This window comes from Pelophylax lessonae, assembly GCF_965119305.1.
Source record: "Pelophylax lessonae genome assembly, chromosome: 3".
NCBI classification, from domain to species: Eukaryota; Metazoa; Chordata; class Amphibia; order Anura; family Ranidae; genus Pelophylax; species Pelophylax lessonae.
In genome coordinates, this window is record NC_138770.1 from 557451981 (window position 1) to 557473690 (window position 21710).

General features: G+C 47.8%; 1 protein-coding gene across 1 annotated transcript in view; it reads left to right on the forward strand.

Annotated features, from left to right (window-relative positions):
- Window positions 1-21710, forward strand: part of BUB1 (BUB1 mitotic checkpoint serine/threonine kinase) — a gene marked incomplete at its 3' end in the record, with an annotated part of 111631 nt that overhangs the window by 78324 nt on the left and 11597 nt on the right. Inside the window, exons 17-22 of the mRNA XM_082252468.1 lie at window positions 1491-1578; window positions 1671-1915; window positions 5738-5884; window positions 5999-6111; window positions 6201-6362; window positions 19328-19485. Coding sequence (XP_082108594.1) covers window positions 1491-1578; window positions 1671-1915; window positions 5738-5884; window positions 5999-6111; window positions 6201-6362; window positions 19328-19485 — 913 coding nt within the window. The remainder of the gene's footprint in view (window positions 1-1490; window positions 1579-1670; window positions 1916-5737; window positions 5885-5998; window positions 6112-6200; window positions 6363-19327; window positions 19486-21710) is intronic.

The following is a 21710-nucleotide window of genomic DNA, read 5'->3' on the forward strand; positions in this document are numbered from 1 at the left end:
AGATTATGGGGTGATCAAGGAGGTGTTCGTGAAGGAGGCCCATGGTTCCCAGATAGTTTCAAATGCATGTCTGGTGTTCAGCAAACTAACAACTAGTTTTTCTTGTGTCATAATCCAAGATATTTTTCTCTTCGTCATTGTGATAGAAACTGTAGGTTTCCAAGCGCTCGCCAAGGTCATCTTAGCTCCTAACAGCATAAAATGGATCAGTCAATTTTGATGTCTGGTGGTTTTTTTCAGGTGGGAAATTTAAGAGAGCAATTTGAGGGGACTGCGTAACAGCCACCCCAATCAGTCTGCATATCATATGGAACACTTTATTCCAGAATCCCAGATGAGAGCAATGAGAGCTCTCATCATAGAGTTGTACCAGATCTCTGGCTCCCACTCTCGAGACAGGTCTCTCTCTCCCAGGCTCTAGCATAACCTGGTTTGGGACTGTTGCTGGAAAGTGACAAATAAATAGCCGAGATCCCATCCCTCTGCTCCATGGCTGTTCCGCACCAAAGTTCATAGGCTGAAGCAGTGGGGGTATTGGCTTGGTTTTCCAAATTGAGTGTAGATAGTGCGATATCTGGTGGAATCGGAATCTTCAGAATTTAGCGTACACTGTTTAAACAGTGTAATAATGTTAGCGGGCCTGTAGGGGTGAAGAAGTGGCCAATCCTGTACAGCCCCTTGTCCAGCCACCATTTAAGGGCTTCAATGTTCAACCCTGGGGGAAAGTTTTGATTTTGAAACAGGAGTGACAACGGGCATAAAGGAGAAGTGATTTTGGAACGGCCTTTAGGTCTATCCCACATGGTAAAGGAGTGAGAGAGTGTCGGTGCTAGAATGGCTGGACGGTATTTGGGGTGACACCACATAAGCTAATCTAGAGTGTGTAGTGGAACTGCCTGGCATTCAATTTGAACCCAGTCCGGTTTTGCTGCTGTCATCGCTTTTATGTCACTTTAGGGCTGCTTTACTTTGTACTTTGGAAGGGGAGGGAAAAAGCTTTTGGCATACTATATGGGGCTTGTTGAGTAAAAAGGGCGTTTATCTTTTGAAAGTGACTCACTGCCCATTCAGGGAAAAATCTCTTAACTACCCTAACCCTTGACTTGCTTTTACTCCCCTTCCCTGAACCCCCCTCCCCAATCTCTAGTCCTCTACTGTTCTAACCCTTCAAGCTCCATGTTGAAACCCCCAAGCACAGTTTATGATGTGTCCATTTAGTAGTTTTTGGGTGGACATTTGGCTGCCAAGTCTGAGCATTGCATCATGGGAGGAGGTCACATATTTACCCATACCCAGAAGGGCCAGGGTCTTTGTGGTGGCTCTAATGGAGTCTCGGTACAGCGGAATGGACAAAGTAACTTTCTATTGGTAAAAGTTGGGTGGACCAATAACTGTAGCAGTTTCCATAAAAACAGCATTCATAAAAGGGGAGCTATTGCAATTGTTTTGGTTTTTGTCATTTCTATAAATTTATGCTTCTCCCTTTACAGAAAATGCAATAGGAGTGGGTACGGACAGCAGCAGTCTCGACTCTTCTGACGATAAAACTGTCCAGCCCTCAAAAATAAGGAAGCTCAGGTACAGCACTCTTCAGTTGTACTTTTTACATTGTGTCATGTGATAATTGTGAAATGTAATATCAATGTGTGCTGTTATGCTTGTTTTTATAGCCCTATTCAAGAACACAGCCCAGAACATTCCAAAATAGCCCCTTCACCTTCTTCATGCAGCATTTTTCCTACAAAGAATTCAGAGATTGTGGAGGATGTCGAATTGGAGAATGCTGAGCATCTCTTGGCAACTTGTAAACTCTCAGAGACCTTACGGAGCACTACATTAGATATTGACGATCCCTGGGGTGTAAAAACGCAACCATTCAGACTAGAAGAGAAGGAGCAAGAAGTTCACCCTCCAGGTAAGTCTTTTTATGTCCTTGCCGTCTTTGGCATATTTGGTTTTCCCAAAAGGGCCAAAAAGATGTTTTCTTCTGTTCAAGTCTATGCTAGAAAAGTGGTGTTGCTTACCGTATATCAAACCACTTCTAAATAATAATGCATACGATTTAAACATCTTAGAAATTGCACTTAAAGTGCAACTACACTGCATCTGAGCACCACAAAAACAAATTCTTTAATATTCAAAGCAAACTCATCCATCCATGTCTCCATGCTTTATTTTGCTAAGAAATTACTTAGAAAACGCCCCCCCCCCCCCCTAGCATTTCTGGCCATGGCCAGTCTGGAGAGAGGGCAGATATCTCATGGTGCATTACTTCCAAGAATCCCTCTGCCCTTAGCCCAGGCATGCAAGGCTGGAGAATAGGCTTAGCTGAGAAAACCCCTCCTCCCCTTAGAAAATAAATATGGTAATACATTCCTATCTATATGGTAATACATTACTAATGCTAGCTGCATAAAGATTAGAAATAGTCAATAAATATTGAGAGAGTGAGGTTCCGCTTGAAAGCCCAACTGCAGGTAAAAAAAAAAAATATTCCCATGCAGTGGGGCTGTGCCTGCACTGCGTAGGTCAACTGCTCGTGTTTGGGGATTGCAGAACAGAGGTCTACTTAACTAATCATCTGTTCCTCTCTGCACAAAACTGGTCCCTGTGGCTTCTGCTCCCCCTGGAGTCTAGCAGTCTTGTGCGATGGACTGTTCTGAAGTCACCACACCCGTAGACCGGCTCTGGACGTGAGGATGTCAGGAACAGCCTACCTCTGGATGGGGATGGGGGGGGGGGGGGCACCAATTTGCCGTTGGAATGAAGGAATCGGAGTAGGACACTAGGCAGAAAATAATTCTGGCTACACTCATGGGTAGTCCCGAGGGATATACTCCCTCTCTGCTAAAGCTACTTAGTTTTGTTCTGCCTAGTCAGGAGTAAAGACCTAGTTTCTTGCTGGGATCTCTGGTCCTTGCAATTTTTTCTTTTTAGATAGAATTTTTTTTTTCTCCTGGATTTCTCCTGTGAGATCTACAGTCAACTGCTGGACTAGGCGACAGAATGGCTAATCTAGAGCCAGTGGTCACCCCAGTCTGACCAGCGAGCGCATGCAGACTTCAGCTCTGCGCTAGGTCGGCTGTGACATAGCGCCACTGGACAGGGGCTGGCCTCGCGAGGTTGCGTACGACCGGGCCTTTGGCCCGGCGGTCGCAGCCTTCCTCCTGGCAGACAGCCCCCCCCCCCATTTCGATGGAGAGGTGTTCTGTCTGAAGAGGTGCCCGTCTGGTTCCTGGTATGGTTAGAAGACCCCCCTCTCCCCCTGGAGGGTTTTGGGGTAGACATGAGCCCCTTCTTGGGACGGTCGGACTGCCAGGTTCCCCTCCTTGCAGGCACCCCCCCTGTCAAGTTCCTCATCCTGCCACCGATCGACTCTGCCGGGGGGGGGGGGGCATTTTGTTGTAGTGTGTATTTCTATACAAGGCGGCCATGTTTTTGTAGTCCTGCGGCCATGACAGTGGGGCCCTGTGGGCGCCCATTTCCATGGTGGGAGCTCCTCCTCATCCCCTGGTGCTAACTCCTGGATCATTTTACTTCCTGATCTCTGCACTAGTAGTGCAAATTCCCCTGGAGGCATCGGGTGCCTGTTGCTGTGGGTGGGGAGTCTGGTGTTGTCCTCTGCCTCTCTGCTGAGGATCACTTGGTGCTTTGTGCCTGGCAACTGGGTGGTGCTGCCAGTGCACCAGGGGTTGTCCCTTAGCAGTGTTTTACACTTTTTGTGGGGTCCCCCTGGCGACACATGGAGTCTTTGGACCACATTTTCCCAAATGATCCCTTCTCTGAGCCTGCGGGGCCCTCTGGGCCTCAACCATTCATCCTTGCAACCTTCTTTCAACGGGGGGGTTTAACAGAAATTGCCCTTGAGTACCATCAGAGCCAGGTGTCAGCTTTGACGGTTTTCTTCCAGTGACCTTTGGCCACACACTCTCTAGTGCGTACCTTTCTTCAGGGTATCTGACATTTTGGTTTCTCCATTGCAGGCTCCGTTGCTTTCAGCTTTACAGAAGTCTTCCTTTGAAAATATTCAGGAGATTCCCTTGCTCACGCTGTTCCAGAAACTGGCCTTTTTAGTGGCAGTGGAAATGGCAACGGAAATGGCAGTGTTATCCGGTCGCTTACCTTTCCTGGTGATTTACAGGGATAAGGTGGTTCTTTGCCCCTGTCCATCGTTCCTTCCATAGGTTGTCTCTGATTTTCATTTGAATGAAGACATGGTCTTGCCTTCCCTGTGTCCCAGACCTAAACATCCAAAGGAACTTGCCTTGCATGCCTTAGATGTGGTCCGGGCAGTTAAAGTGCACATGGCAGCTACGGAGTCTTTCGGGAAGTCACTCTTTGTGCTCACGGATGGACCTCAAAAAGGGTTGTCTGCTTCTTTTGCAACCTTTTCCAGATGGATTAGATGGACAGTGGTTCAGGCCTATTCCATCAGGGGTCATGTTCCTCCTTTCCCTGTAAAGATGCACTCTACCTAGGGTACTTAGTGCTTCCTGGGCTTTCCGTCATCAGGTGTCAGTGATGCAGGTTTGCAAGGCAGCCACTTGGTCGTCGGTGCACACTTTTACAAAGTTCTATAAAGTGGATGTGTTGGCATCTGCAGATGCTTCTTTGGCCACAAGGTTTTGCAGGCTGCTGTTTAGAGGACCTGATCCTCTTTCAGGTGGGCTCCAGTTCTTTGGTTGAGCTCCTGTTGCCTGGTTTGCTAATGTTTAGCCTTCGGATTCGTTTTGTTCCCACCCCTTAACACTGCTTTGGGACATCCCAATGGTTCTGACTATCAGGAGCTGTGTCCGTCAGTGAACAAAAATTAAAATGGGATTTTTGACTTACCGTAAAATCCATTTCTCTATTTCTCTGATGTTCATTGACGGACACAGCACCCACCCCCTGTGGAGTTAGAATTCTCCTGACACTGGTTGTGACAAAACTGAGTCGCTAAAGCAGAGAGAGGGAGTTTACCCCCTGGGAGTGCCCATTGGTGTAGACAGAATTATTTTCTGCCTAGTGTCCTACTCCTGTAGGGTGCAGTTTAACCCAATGGTTATGAATATCAGGAGCTGTGTCCGTCAATGTGTCAATGAACATCAGAGAAATGGATTTTACGGTAAGTCAAAAATCCATTTTTCTTTTTTTTTTTTTTTTTGGGGTACATTACAGAAAACTGGTCCCTCTGTTTCTATGTCTCACACCTTATTGCTTGTTGGTAGTGAGATGGGCTATGCTAGGGCTGTCTTTGCAACTTTGTTCGCCAATGTCCAATTACTGAAGGTAGCTGCATGACCCATGGATTAAGATTTAGATTGTGTCCTGTAATGTACTACAAGAAAAGGATCTTGCAGGCAAGTAGAAAATCCTTTTTATACCTCCCACTACATTTGTGGTATGCAGATGCTAAATTAGTATTTCTATGTAGTGCAATAAACTTGTAATATGTGTTCATCAATAATAAGGGGCCAATTTTACCAGTGAAGTAGTAAGGAGATAGTGGGGGGAAAAGGCATAAGAAGGGCTACTATAGAAGAGAAAGAAGAGAAGTATGGGGTATAAGAAAGGGTACCAGGGATGGGAAGAAAAGGAAGGAAGGAACTTGCCCAGGGAGGCTTGACCCCCAAAACCAAACTATTCCAGGATTTGTTAAATGGTCCGCAGTGCCCAGGAAAAGTTAGAACAATGTGTACTCCAATTTTCATTTAAACTATCTTACAGTTTTCATAATTAATTTATTTTTCTTTAGAGCAAAAAGTGGTTGAAAATGCCTGGGATGACAACTTGATTGCCTGTCTTCTGTCAGAATTACACACACCGCTAAGTTCCCTGAGCAACTACCATCAATGGCCAACAAACATTTCATCCTTCAGGGCTAAAATGGAGGCAAAGCTGGGTAAGGCAGACTTGCAGTAATTATACCTGTCTGTACAATAGGCAGGCGGTTATCCTCGTTCAATTAGCAATATTGGTCACAAATGTTTGATTTGTAATGGCGTTTCTCTTTTAGGGTCCCAGTCATTTCATGTTGATCATTTGCTTGGAGAAGGGGCTTTTGCACATGTCTATCAAGCTTCTAGATTGGGTACGCAAACCCAGCACAATCCTAAAGTTATTCTAAAGGTAATGTTTGACCTTCATAAAACAGTTTTGGTCATTGTATAGAGATTGCCATTTGTAATCAATGTGCTTTTTATTTTTCTTTGCTACAGGTACAAAAGCCTGCAAAGCCCTGGGAGTTTTACATCGGTACACAAATTTCACAACGGATTAGTCCGGAGCTAAGACATCTCTTTATTAGTTTCCACTCTGCACATATATTCCGCAATGGAAGTGTATTGGTTGGAGATCTCTACAGCTATGGGTCCCTTTTGGTAAGAACAAATCTGTCTCTTAGAGGGCTGTTTTGCGTGTGTTTTAACTTTAAGTTTAGCTCCGTTACCAGGTTAACATGAAATCTGTTGAGTTACCCCTGGCAGTCTTTTCAACAAATGATTTACACAACAATAAAATGTGTTCTACCATCTTCAATAGGTGGTCTGTTGCATGATTGCTTATCTACATTGCCTAATTTGTGCAGAGATTAGTATTTTATTATCGGGTAATATGAAATCATGCATGTAAATTGTTGTTTCTCTAGCGCTCATTGACAGACGTAGTCCTCGGTGATACACCACCTTCGGGTTATGTTGCCTCCACAGGAGCAGGACTAGACAGGAAATTAAAAAGCTCTGGCCACACCCTAGGGGCAGTCCCAGAGGGTATATCCTCTCTCTCTCTGCCTCAGCAAATCAGTTATTTTCTGTCTAGTTAGGAGTAAGGACCTAGATACCTTGCTGGGATCTTAGGTCCTGGCAAGAATTTTTTCTTAAAGGATTTTTTAGACAGCTTTTTTTCTCCAGTGTTCCTGTGAGATCTTCAAGCAAGAAAGCTGAACTGGGCGACGGGCTGGATGTTGAGATCCGGTGGTCACCCCAGTTCAGCCTACGAGCGCGTGCAGGCCATAGCTCCGCGCTGGGTCGGCCGCGACAAAGTCCCATTAAAGGACTGTCCACGCGAGTTAAACGTCTCGCTGAAACGCCAAAGACCATGAGTCACGGCGTCCGTATCGGTCGACAGCCCTCCCGCCCCGGTGGAGAGGGGTACTGTCAGGAGTTGGTGCCCGCCTGGTTCCGGTATGGTGAGTAGTATGTTCCCCCTTTCCCCCTGACGGGTTTTGTGGTGAACGCGGGCCCCTCTCTGTATGGTGAGATAGAGTCCCTTTCTATCCTACAACATGACACAGATCCTCCTACTTTGAGTGTGATTTTATGTGTGCAAAAAGCCAGGAGGCTTGGTTTGGGAGCTAACAATCTAATTGTATACATGTTTTAAAGATGTAATCTGTGGCATTCTGGGAATCTTATGGGTTAAGAATAAGCTACCTACCAGTCAGAAGCCACGGACATGTAGACTGCCTTCCTAATCAGATCTCCAGCTATTAGCAGGCCTCCCGAACGGCCATGCGGTCCGCCAGGGCCGGTACCGCCAACCACGCCATATCCCCATGCAGAGAGAGTGTTGTGTGCCCTGCAGCACACCGCTATTCAGTACGGGCCGCCGCCATTTTTTTTGCTGGATACCACGAGCCGCCATTTTGGCGTAGCCTCGTGTCTCCAGCATGGAGGCGGCCATGTTTGAGGTGATCCAAACACCTCGTGGAGCTTGGGGAAGGCGTACAGAGGGGCGGAGCCGCCTCCTTTTTTCCTGGGCAGCCAGCCAAAAGACTTCCTGTTTGTCAAGACAGCGCTGTAACCTGTTGCAGTTAAACTCTGAGCATCAAGTGGTGAGCCTGGGGGTCTATCTCTCTCTCTCTCTCGATCGATAGGGATCCCTAGCAGGTAACACTAAGGGGCTTTTGTGGCGCTGGGGGTCGAAAAAAAAAAAAAAAAAAAAAAAGTTTTATTTTTGAATTATATTATCCAGGAAGTAACTGGAATTATCATGGACCCTGCCACACATATTCCCCCACCTGTTTCCCTCGAGGGGGCCACGGGACCCGCCGGTGCACAGAGTATAGAGTCATTTACAGCAATTTTGGAGTCTATGGTGGCTCGGGTGGAGGCGGCCTGTCAGGGACGGGGGTCAAGGAAGCGACCCCCGCCTACCCCTATACCATCTGACACCTCTGACTCAGATTCAGAGGTGGTCACGGCAGTTGCAGGTTCCTCTGCAAGGGCTGTTATCCCAGGTAAAGCCCCCTCAGACAGTGAGGAGGACGCTTCTTCTCCTGCTATTATTCAGGAAGAAGCATTGGTGGACGCACTAGTTGTGGCAGTGCAGGAAACCTTAAAACTGAGGCTTTACCGGCAGAGGCAACTGAAACAGAGATTCCTTTTGGTACTAATAAGCCCATCAAGACGATGAAGGCTTTTCCTGTACCTAAATTTTTCGGTAATCAGATTAAAGGAGAATGGGAGCATTCTAAACGTACCTTTCTCTTACGTCCTCCGACAGTCGCCGCCTCTTCATATTCGTCACATATGGGGTATTAGACTTTGCTCCGAAGGAGTAGCTAGGCAACAGAATATGTTAACAATAAAGCTTTAACATATCCCACCCTCAAGGGGTGGTCCCCTCAGTCAATACCCTCCTACTTCCTGCAACCATATCTCAGTTTTTAATGTCTAGCTTGTCAGGAGTGGCTGGCTCTCTCTGTGCTGGGACTTTTTGTCCCAGACTCTTTCTTCTTTTTGATATTTTGTTTGAGTTTTCTCTCTACCTTTACTTAGCTGTTATTTTTGTCAGCATTAGTTAGTTCTTCGGACGAAGAGGATCATGCGGACTGGGTCTCGGGCTGATCCCCCTGGTCGCAGGTCGTGGGTCAGTGGCTTCCCAGTCTGCCATCGAGCGTTCAGCCAGGTAACGCTCCTGGCACGGTGAACGACCCATCCCTGTTCGGTGCAGGGATGATTGGTGAGGTGGCTACCTCACCGGACGCTGTGCGGTTTCTGAACCGCCATTGTGTGCGTCTTGAATTGCGACTCTCCCTGCCTCATGTGCAGCGGCTTGTTCGCCTGTGCGGGTTCCCCACGCCATGTGAGGTAAGTGTATCTATGTGGGGACCTGTCTGTCTGGGGGGGGTCTCAGTCTGGGACTGTGTAACCTGCCTTTAATCACACTGCTTGTCTCCCTATATCTCGGCTGCATGCTGTGGGCTGCAAGGGGGGGAGCTGTATGACACTGAGTATGTCAGGCTGGGCAGTGTGAGGAGCTGTGTGCTGTGGGGCATGTTTTTAATGGCATGTTGGGGCATATACAGCGATCGCTGCGGCGATCTAACATGTATCCATATAATGGGATAATATTGTGTGTGATTTTATGCACTGTGGAGCGGCGATTTCGGCGCCAAACGGCGCCATTTTACCGGCGCCCGCTCCGGCCGCATGGTTTACATGCACGGCGGCCATTTTCTTGTAGCCTCCATAGGCTTACATAGAGCGCCCTGGCAGCATCACTTCCTCTCTCCTGGAAGCACCGATCGAGGCAGCAGCAGCAGCGGAGTCTCCTCAGGTTTTATCCTTCTATTCCTGTGTTCCATTGCCTGTATTCAGTCTGTATATTCCCTGTGGGGGTCTCATTGTGCCTGAGTGTGGTGCGGTGGGCTGCGCTTGCCGCGCTTGCTGTAAGGGGGCAGTTAACCCTTGGTTGTCTGGCATACAGGGGCAATGGATTCTCAGGAGGGCAAGTTTCCCACAGTATTGGTGGAAAGCCAGGGGACCGCTGTTTCCCCCCCAGGGGGGGATTTGGCCACGATTGTGGCTGGCCTTGCTGCACAGGTGCAAATGCTGGTGGCTGCTCAATCTACTAAACGGCCCAGAGTTGCTCTGTCCTCTGATTCTGAGGGTGAAGGTGATGGGGCTGTTCTGGCGGGGACCCCCCTATCGGGGTCCCGCTCCTCTCCTGATCTAGTGGGGTCTGAGGTAGAGGCTGATGTTGAGGGGGTTGATAATTCTCCCCCTGGCTCGCCTGAAGAGCTTGCAATCATGGATGAGTTGATTGCTTCCATTAAGCAGACGCTACGTTTGCAGGACGAGGTGTGTCCCCCAGCTGCCTTGGCGGCTTATGGGACGCAGAGAAAACGCAGGACGCCGCAGGTTTTTCCCTGCAATGCTGATTTTCAGCGCGCTGTTAAGGACCAATGGCGCGATTTGCGCAAGCCTTTTGCGGTACCAAGTAAATTTAAGCTGCGTTATCCTTTCTCGCCTGCCACTGATGAACGGTGGTGTGTGCCTCCGCCAGTGGATCATGCTATTGCGGTTTTGAACAAAGCCACTGCGATCCCTGCAGAGGGATCCCCTGTTTTCCGTGATGCCACGGATAGGAGACTGGAGTCTCTTGCCCGTCATACTTATTCTGTTACGGGTTCTATGCTTAAGGCTCTGTTTGCTTCTCTCATGGCGGCCCAGGCGATCGCAAGTTGGACGCAGATGCTTAGGCGCGTCCTAGTGGCCGATTCGGCCTCGGCGGCGACCCTGGATATGGTGGATCAGATCCACCAGGGTGTCATGTATCTGTGTGATGCGGACCTGGACCTGATTCCGTTGGCCGCGCGTGTGCACAGCGTGGCGGTGTTGTCTCGCCGCCTGGTTTGGTTGAAATGTTGGTCGGTGGACCAATCTTCACGTAAAACCTTAGCCAATCTGCCTTATGATGGGTCTCGCCTTTTTGGGGAGTCCCTGGATGTGTTGATTAAGGGGATTACCGGGGGTAAGAGCACTCTCTTGCCCCATTTCCCCAAGGCTAAGGGGGCTTCTGGGAAGAAGCATGCTCATTTTCGGCCCCCTCAGGGGTCCTTTCGTGCCTTTCGGCCGCACTACAAGGGCAAACCGTTCAAGGGCCAGGGCTCTCAGAAGAAACCCTGGTCTGGGAAACAGAAGTCCGGCCAATCCGGACCTGCGGCCCATAACAGTTCGGCCTGAAGGGGCGCCCTCACCCAGTTTTGGGGTGGGGGGACGCTTGCTCGGTTTTCTTCAGCCCTGGTTGGCCCGTGTGCGGGACAGATGGGTTCTGGAAATCGTTCGATCTGGTTACAAGATCGAGTTTCTCTCTCGGCCAGAGAGCAGATTTTTTCCCTCAAATCTACAACTGTCTCCAGAACGCCTGCGGGATCTGCACCTGGCGGTGCGGGACCTGAGGGCTCAGGGAGTGGTGGTTCCGGTGCCTCATCGGGACAGATTTCGGGGGTTTTATTCCAATCTGTTCACCGTGCCCAGAAAGGAGGGCAAGGTTCGTCCTATTCTGGACTTGAAAGCTCTGAACCGCTCTGTGCGGGTTCGCAAGTTCCGCATGGAATCCCTGCGCTCGGTGGTGGCTGCCCTGGTTCCGGGGGAATTCATGGCCTCCATCGATTTGAAGGATGCGTATCTTCACATCCCCATATTCGAGGGTCTTCAGAGATACCTTCGATTTGCCATTGCGGAGGATCACTACCAGTTCGTGGCGTTGCCCTTTGGGCTCGCCTCGGCTCCGCGGGTCTTCACCAAGGTGCTTGCACCGGTTCTGGCATTATTGAGAGCCCAGGGCATTTCTGTCCTGGGGTATCTGGACGACATTCTGATTCGGTCTGCGACCAGTCAGGGTCTGGAGAAGGACCTGTCTGTCACGATGCAAACTCTGCAGGAGTTCGGTTGGACGATAAATGTCCCAAAGTCGACACTGAGTCCGTCGGTTCGTCTTCCCTATCTGGGAATGATACTGGACTCGGTGCAGGCGAAGGTCTTCCTGCCGGAAGACAAACTCAGGACTCTTCAGGAGGAAGTCAGGTCCCTCAGGGACGTTCCGAACTCGTCTCTGCGGACGTGTATGAGATGTCTGGGATTGATGGTCTCGGCTTTCGAGGCGATTCCTTTCGCGCAGTTTCACACGCGGGGTCTCCAGGCGGAGATCTTGTCCAAGTGGGACGGGCGACCTCAATCTCTGGATCTTCAGATCTCGTTGAGTCATCGCACCAGGGAAAACCTTCTGTGGTGGCTCCAGTCCCCGTTGGTGTCCGGGGGCAAGTCGTTTCGTCCGATCTCGTGGACGATAATCACCACGGATGCCAGCCTGTCGGGCTGGGGTGGTGTTCTGGGCGTTCTGTCCGCCCAGGGGACCTGGTCGGAGGGGGAGTCTTCCCTCCCGATCAACATTCTGGAATTGCGTGCGATCAGGCTCTGTCTTCATCGCTGGACGGACCGGCTGCAGGGCTGCCCGGTTCGGGTGCAGACGGACAATGCCATGGCGGTGGCCTACATCAACCACCAAGGGGGCACCAGGAGTGCCCGAGCGGCTCGAGAAGTGGCCGACATTCTGTCTTGGGCCGAGACTCATGTCCCGGCGATAACGGCGGTTCACATTCCGGGAGTGGAGAACTGGCAGGCGGACTATCTGAGTCGCCAGACCCTGGATCAGGGGGAATGGTCTCTCCACCCGGCTGTCTTCCAGATGTTGTGCGCGAAGTGGGGTCTTCCAGATGTGGACCTGTTCGCGTCTCGCCTCAACTACAAGGTGAAGAGGTTCGTGGCAAGGACGCGCGACCCTCGGGCAGACGCGTCGGACGCGTTAGTGGCCCCGTGGCATCAGTACAGGCTGATGTACGCGTTTCCACCGATTCAGTTGCTGTCCCGGTTCCTTCGCAGGTTACACTCGGAACGCAGCACGGTGATTCTTGTGGCACCGGACTGGCCTCGCCGGTCCTGGTACGCAGACCTCGTGAATCTGGCGGTCGACGCCCCCTGGCGTCTGCCTCTTCGGGACGATCTACTGTCTCAAGGACCGATTTACCATCCTGCTTTACAGTCGCTGGCTTTGACGGCCTGGCTGTTGAGACCGAGGTCCTGAAGGAGAAGGGTCTCTCTCCAGAGGTTGTTCATACCTTGATCAACGCGAGGAAGTCTTCCTCGGGAAAGGTTTATTACCGTACTTGGAAGGCCTATTTTGCCTGGTGTGAGTCCAGGGGGTTTTCACCCCGCACGTACTCGGTTTCCCGTGTGCTGTCTTTCCTTCAGACGGGTGTCGATCAGCGTTTGGCGCTGGCTACGATAAAGGGTCAGGTGTCTGCGCTGGCCGTTCTGTTTCAACGTCCCGTGGCTTCCAACTCCTTGGTTGGCACTTTTATTCAGGGTGTGCGGCATCTGGTTCCTCCTAGGAGGGATCCTTTGCCCCCTTGGGACTTGAATCTAGTCCTGTCTGTGTTACAACGTGCTCCTTTTTGAACAGATCAGGGAGATATCGTTGTCTATGTTGTCCAAAAAGGTCGCCTTTTTGGTGGCGATCACTTCGGCTCGCAGAGTGTCGGAACTGGCGGCTTTGTCCTGCAAGTCTCCGTACCTGGTTGTTCATTTGGATAAGGTGGTCTTGCGACCTAATCCTCCTTTTCTGCCGAAACGAGTTTCGGAATTCCATCTTAACGAGGATATTGTTTTGCCTTCGTTGTGCACGAAGCCTAAACATCCAAAGGAGGTGAGACTACATTCTCTGGATGTTGTTCGGGCGATTAGGGTTTACCTTAAATCGACTGAGTCTTTTCGAAAGACGGACTCCTTGTTTGTTCTTCCAGAGGGTCCTCGGAAGGGCATGGCGGCTTCCGCCTCTACCATTGCCAAATGGATCAGGCAGACCATTGAACAGGCCTATGCCTTGCAGGGGAAGGTTCCCCCTGTGCCTGTGAAGGCGCACTCTACTAGATCTCTGAGTACGTCTTGGGCCTGTCGTCATGGGGCTTCTGTAGCCCAGGTGTGTAAGGCGGCGACTTGGTCGACCGTACACACTTTCACAAAATTCTACAAAGTAGATGTTCAGGCATCGGCGGATGCTTCCTTTGGCCGCAAGGTTCTTAGTGCGGCTGTTCCCTAGGGTCCCTTGTTGGGGACTCCTGGCTGTTGGGATAAGTTTTGTATCCCCTGGTTTTTTGTCTTTTCCTGGGTTGTTGCTCCTGTTGAGCACTTATTTTTGCTGTTGCCCAGCTGGTTTCCTTCCTTTGGTAAGGTTCCTTTCTTTGATGTGGAGACTGCGTTGCCTTTCGGCGCGGATGCGTTTCCCACCCCTCATGTTTGCACTGCTTTGGGACGTCCCCATATGTGACGAATATGAAGAGGCGGCGACTGTCGGAGGACGTAAGAGAAAACGGAATTTTTGTAAAATCTTACCTGTAAAATTCCTTTCTCTGAGTCCTCCGACAGTCGCCGCCCCCGCCCCTCTTTTGGGGTTTGAATGTATACTCTACTGCTATTCCACTAAAACTGAGATATGGTTGCAGGAAGTAGGAGGGTATTGACTGAGGGGACCACCCCTTGAGGGTGGGATATGTTAAAGCTTTATTGTTAACATATTCTGTTGCCTAGCTACTCCTTCGGAGCAAAGTCTAATACCCCATATGTGACGAATATGAAGAGGCGGCGACTGTCGGAGGACTCAGAGAAAGGAATTTTACAGGTAAGATTTTACAAAAATTCCGTTTTACTATTTCCAAGCGTATTGCTAGACGCTATCCGTTTGAGGAATCCATCATTAAGAAATGGACGGTACCACCAGTCGTGGATCCGCCTAATTCCAGGCTGAATAAAGCCACGGTTATTCCAGTGGAGGACACTTCGTCCTTTAAGGATCCGGTGGATCGAAAGATGGAAGCAGAGTCCCGCACCATCTTCTCTCTGATAGGGTCAGCTTTTAGACCAGTAATTGTTATTGGTCTAGTTTCCCAGACACTTACGGAATGGGCGAAAATGGTACGCCAAGATCTTAGGGGAAAAGATATTCCCCAGGAGACATCTGATTTGATGGAACAGATTATACAAGGACTACAGTTTATCTGTGACGCAGCCTTGGACACTACTCCCTTATTAGGGCATGCATCTAAGACAGCGGTGATCCTCAGACGTGTGCTGTGGTTAAAATGCTGGTCAGCTGACCTAGGTTCCAAGAAGACCTTGACAAATCTCTCCTTTCAGGGGAATCGTCTATTTGGGGCCAACCTAGATGAAATCATTAAGGATGCCACTGGGGGCAAGAGCACTTTTTTGCCACAGGCTGCTAAAGCTAAGGGACCTCGCAACAAGCGAGGACCTTTCTTTACCGCCCATAAAGGGCGCCCGGCTAGTACTAGCGGGAAAGGCAAGACTCCTCCAGCCCCCACCCGGTTTCAGGGTGGGGGGACGTTTTCACCGGTAGTCAGGACATTAGATCGAGCATCAACCACTACTACCGGTGCGATTCTTCCCTTCCAACATTTAAGTACTACAGGAAGCGGTAATTACCGTTCCCTGAATAGATCTTTTCCTTTACCTTTTCCTAAGATTAGTCCCGATACCTCACAGGAATCGGATCTGGTTGACCAGATAGGCCAAGTAGCCTCTAGTCGGGTGACTTCGGTCCCTGAGGTTCAACCAGAAAAGATCACCTTTCCTGATAACTATCAGGTATCTGATAAATGTGTGGGAACAGAAAACGACCAGACTTTCTCGGATGGTCGGGGCCAGATACCTCTAGGGACGCCTGGTTCAGATCCAATCAGCGCCAGTGGTCCTAGAAATTCTAGGCTGGCCTCCTCAAGCCGGCCTGGCCGATTTGGACATGTTAGTCGTAGACGTTCCGTGGGAACTTCGTCTCAGGGAGTGTCTGTGGTCTCAAGGACCAATTTACCATCATGCTTTACAGTCGCTGGGTTTAATGGCCTGGCCATTGAGACCCAAGTACTGAAGGACAGAGGTTTGTCAGCTTCAGTCATTCCTACCCTTATTAAAGCAAGGAAAGCGACTTCCAGCAAAGTCTATTATCACACATGGAAAACTTATATTGCGTGGTGCGAATCTTTAGGATTTCCTCCACGTACCTATTCGGTGTCTCGAATATTGGCCTTTTGGCAACAAGGGGTTGAGCAGAAGCTAGCCTTGAGCACCATCAAGGGTCAAGTTTCAGCATTAGCAATCTTCTTTCAGAAGCCTTTAGCTACCAAATCCTTGGTGCGGAATTTCATCCAGGGGGTGCGGCACCTGGCTCCTCCAGTCCGCGCGCCCTTACCGCCTTGGGATCTTAATTTGGTTTTGTCGGTTCTACAGAAACCTCCTTTTGATAACATCAGGGAGATTCCCTTGCTTACTTTATCCCAGAAAGTGGCCTTCTTGGTGGCTATTACTTCTGCTCGCAGGGTGTCAGAACTGGCTGCATTATCATGCCAGTCCCCATACCTAGTGATTCATAGGGATAAGGTAGTACTTCATCCTAAGCCATCTTTTCTTCCCAAGGTGGTTTCAGATTTTCATCTGAATGAAGATATTGTACTACCTTCCTTGTGTCCTCAGCCCAAGCATCATCGGGAACATGCGTTGCATTCCTTAGATGTGGTTCGGGCAATCAGGGTATACCTGAAAGCTACGGAATCATTCCGTAAGACGGATTCACTTTTTGTGATCACGGATGGCCCCAGAAAGGGTTTGCCTGCATCTGCCGCGACCATTGCCAAATGGATTAGACAAACGGTGGTACAGGCTTATTCTATTAAGGGTCAGAGTCCTCCGTTCCCTGTTAGGGCGCACTCCACTCGAGCGCTCAGTACTTCCTGGGCCTTTCGCCATCAGGCGTCAGTGGTCCAGGTATGTAAGGCGGCCACCTAGTCGTCAGTACATACCTTTACAAAATTCTATAAAATTGATGTGACGGCATCGGCGGATGCCTCATTTGGCCGCAAGGTTTTGCAGGCCGCAATTTGAGGAGACCGGTGGTCTACCTCGAGGGTTTTTTTCTGTTTGGGAAAAAAAAAAAAAAAAAAATTTTTTTTCTCTTTTTGTTGAGTCTCATCATTAAGGATGAGCATTGTAAACTTCTAGTTGGCACCGGTTGGGCCTTCTAGATTGGGATTTGATTTCATTTTCCCACCCCTCAGTTGTGATACTGCTCTGGGACGTCCCGAAGGTGGTGTATCACCGAGGACTACGTCTGTCAATGAGCGCTAGAGAAAAATGGATTTTTGTAAAATCTTACCGTAAAATCCTTTTCTCTTAGCTCATTGACAGACTTAGTCCCCGCCCCTCTGTTTTTTGAGTTGGGTTAAAATCTCTAAAGACTGCTTTTTCACATAACTGATTTGCTGAGGCAGAGAGAGAGAGGATATACCCTCTGGGACTGCCCCTAGGGTGTGGCCAGAGCTTTTTAATTTCCTGTCTAGTCCTGCTCCTGTGGAGGCAACATAACCCGAAGGTGCTGTATCACAGAGGACTACGTCTGTCAATGAGCTAAGAGAAAAGGATTTTACGGTAAGATTTTACAAAAATCCATTTATTCTTATTTTCAGTCACCACCTGGGTAGTTTTTTTTTTTTTTTTTTTTTTTTATTCTCCTGTAGTCTTGAAACTTTCTGAAATGGTTTAAAGATACCTCTTGCATGCATAATATTTATTTGTGTATCCAAGGTTGTGGCGGTATACTAGGGTTTTCCTAGTACTCTTCTATTTTGTTGACAATATGCACATTTTGTTTAAGCCTTTTTTCCCTTAACGTCTTAAAGGACAGCACCTTGAGAGATGGCTCCTCCCTCTCACCAACAGGAAACACTCCATCCACCAGATTTCAAAAGGAGGCTTCTCCCACCATTCATCAGTTTTTGTGTTTCCTCCAGCCGAGGAACACCTGTGTGGGGAGTCTGGGGCTCTTAATGTGCTGTCCTGAGAGACCGGGCTCCCTGCGTCCACCTTACCCTGTTTTTGGAGACATTGCTTCCTCCCATTCACGCGACGACTGCAGTGCATGGGCTCCCTCTTCCCTTTCAGTGCTCAGGCGAGCCAGGAACCCTCGGAGTGTAGCCCCTGGATTGCAATTCTGGCTGGCGGTGTGGCCTTTTTTTCCTTTCCCACCGCTGCTTAAAATTTTAAATTGCCGCTGTTTTACCTGGATCGAGTGACGCTCGTCTGGCCAGAAGTAAGGTTTCCGGGCGGGGAAGCGCTCGGGCATGGGGTGTATGACGTCATTTCTGCCGGCCGCAGGGGAAGAGGGGAGGAGCAAGCTGGTGCTTATTCCGGTTCTGGTCCAGCGCAGGTGCACTTTTGGTCTCTGGAACCTGTACCGAAAGCCACAGGATACGCTGCCAGCGATGGAGACAGCTTCTGCAGCGAGTGGGACAGGCACCAGCAAGGCCCATGTAAGAGGTAACTGTGAATTGCCTGGCTTACTGTGGGGTCTCTCTCCTTCTCTTTTTGCTTTCCCCCCCTGGAGGCTGGGAGTCTATCAGGGCACATGGGGCTTACCTAATGTCTTCCTGTGCACCTAGGTGCCCCTGAGGTATAGGCTGACTCAGAAAGAATTTTGTGTTTCTTTCATGTTTTCCATGTTAAATGTTCTGAATCAGTTGTTAAGAGAAAATGCCCCTCATGCAAAACAAAGTTGTCAGAACTTTGGAAAAAGACACTCTGCCAGGGATGTATTGATTCCTTGGTAAAAGAAGCGTCTTCAGCATGTGGCGATTTAATCACATCTGTAAGGAAGGAATTGGATGCTACCATCCAATCTTTCTGGTCAACCCTACAGGATCCTGCCTTGAGTCAGCCATCAGCCTCACACTCTTCTCAGGGCTCCCAATCAGTTCCTTCGGTGGAAACACAAATGGTTCCTCCTACCTTAGGCATAATTCCCCCTCCCATTCCAAGAAGAAACAGAGGAAGAAGAGGAGGAAGGGGTTCAAAACATACCCTCTAAATATAAGCTGTCCTTGGAGCAGGTAGACTGTCTCTTAAAAGCGGTTTATATCACCTTAGGTTTAGAAGAAGAAAAGAAGGAGCTATCCCTGCACGATAGGATGTATGCAGGCCTAGGTGAACCTAAGTGTCGCACCTTTCCGGTGCATCAGACCATTTCAGATGCCATCAGAAATGAGTGGGCTGAGCCAGAAAGGAAAGCCATAACAAAGCATAGCATGCGCTGTAGATTGCGATCATCAATGATAGCAGCGGCCGGCCATTCCCATTGCATCCTGGGATTGATGACACTCGTCTTCAGGACGCAATGCAAAGGAGGAAGTGACGTCGGGGGGCGTGGTCGCATAAGGAGGAAGAGGAAGGAAGGGAAGTTAATTTTCATTAAAAACAAGGTAAGTGAAACAAAAAAATATTGATTATGCAATTCTTTTTCAGGTTGTTTTACTCTAACTGATACTGTAAAGTTAATTTTTAGGATGGAACTCATTTGATTATGTTTTTGCTGTGTGTATGTTAGTAATTGTAACACTTGTAAGCTTTCTAGACTAGTTTAAGTTGTTAATGTAATCGTAATGCCCTTTGGATTTTTGAAACAATGGCTCACTGTGGTAATTCACTCATTTTGCTTTTTCTAGAATGCTATTAATCTCTACAAGAAATTGTCAGAAAAGGTGATGCCTGTGCCATTAGTCATGTATTTTGCCATCAATATCCTGTATATGGTGGAACAGCTACATAATATTGGCATCATCCATGGTGATATAAAACCTGATAACTTTGCTCTTGGTGAAAAGTAAGTTTTCTGATTTGATTTATTTATTTTATCCTGTTTATTAGATTGTACGAAACTGTTGGAAAAGAACTTGGCAATAATGATTGTATGAACACACATTTCTTCACTGACTGATTCCAATCTTGATTAGGACACACATAGATGCAACTCCCTTTGCATCCACAAGATGTCAGACTGATTTTGCAAGCGTATGAGTTGTGCATTAAAGCAATCCATTTTGTTGCCTATATATTTTAAACTGCTTTTAAACTTAAACCGTTGAGCTTATAAATCACCTCCTAGATGTATAACTAATGAGGCAATACTATGCTCAAACCTTTTCCTAGGTGCCTTCATCTTGCATCCCGCACTGCAAGAGAAAGTGGTTAGAGATCTCGATGAGGGCTGATGTTGTGGAATTTGCATATCTATATATCTATAAAACTATCCCCCAGTGATCCTTACTTCTGAATCTGCTTCCAATGTGGGCTCTCCCTCTCTTTTTTTTTTTTTTTTTTTTTTTTTTCTTTCTGCTGTTGGAGTCAGTTACAACCTATCAAGTATAAAAAGAAAAAAATGAGAGTGGCAGCACAGCAGGAAGATGAGAATACCAGCTGAGTCGGGTTTCCAGTTATCCAAGTCGCATAATAACCCTTCAAGTGCAGGAGCATCAATTCTCTTTTTTATACAACCTATCAAGTACTATGAGAACACAGGTTATCTAACCACACGTGCTGTCTGCTATCTCCCACTTGCAGAATACTGTGCTTAGTTACTGTCACAAAAGCAGACTGCGTATGTGTGGTTGGGCAAGCTGAGCTGTTTCAGTTAATTGATTGTCATAAGGTTATGGGGGGGCCGTGCATCCAACAGTCAGTTCATCCTTCCAAGTAGGACAGAGAGAGGGGAGCCCACAGCAGAAGTGCCTTTTTAAAGGTAAGGATCCTTTTTAATTTCAATACTTCTTTATTAGAAAGTTTGAATAATAAAAAGCAATATGGTTAGGTCACATACACTACAAACAAATGCAAGTAAGCTTTTACACCAGAGCTATAATCACAGGTTTAATAAAAAAAAACCTTTTTTTCTTTTTTAAGAACTACCCCTTATTTAAAATGCTTTTGGCAAATGAAATTGTTAATTTAGGGGCTGACCAGTGCTCATGCTACCACTATCACCAAAGTCAGCTGGAGAATGATTGTTTGGCTGTTGAGTCATTTTATATACAAGTGCATACTCTTCTTCCTCCAGCTCTCTTTTTTTTTTTTTTTTTTTTTGGCTTTCAGCTTAACATGTGTTTCAAGGGTTTGCTATAAGTGTCCATGTTGTTTCCCAAAGCTTTAAAGTGTATTACCATAAAAATGATTTATTTTAAACAGAAGAGTTACAATATACTCACACAGGTAGGGATAATTCGGGAAAACCTCAATAAAATCTAGTAATGGATCTAATGGCAATGCCCATGTGATGCCCATCAACTGGTAGTGATGCTTGCATGTTTCCAGGGCAGAACCCTCTTTTATCAAGTTAGCTTTGATGAAGAGGGTTCTGCCCTTGAAACACATAAGTTCCACTCCTACTTGATGGTTATCACTAGAGCATTGCTTTTGGAACAGTTACTGGCTCTCTTTGATGTGCCTAATTATTTTTTCCTTTTGGGAGTATATTGGAATTCTTTATTTTTTAAAAATTTGTTTTTATGGTAATTCATAAGGCTGGTGCGCCCCCCTCTTGTGTTCTTGTTGTAGCCATTGTGTTTAATGATCCTCGCAATCTGAAGAGGGCAGCAAGGCCTTTACATTACTTGTAGAATTCATGGAGGAGCTGCTTCTGGAATGACACTAGAAGAAAACCTTCAAAATGATTTTTATTATGGGACTACTGGTAATGCCCATTGTACTTTAGCGCTGTTGGATATTTAGTTTAAGTTTTTGCTCCCAGGCCATGCACATTAAACTATTTTAAATATGCTTAACAAGCATTAAAAGAGCTTTTAAAATGAGCTGTCCCTAACCTTTCTAGCTGCTTTAAATGTGAATTCATTATCGAAGATCATAACAAAGACTTGGTTTTTGACAGCTTAGAAGCTCCTGCTGTTTGCTTACATTAGAAGGCCAACAGGCTGCAAGATCTGTTCTCCACAAAAGTATTCAGATATCACTACCTGTATTAAGGGACACAGGAATTTAGTAACAGTTTAGTTATACTGCCGTCTACAGGAAACCGCACATTGGCAAACCAGTTTA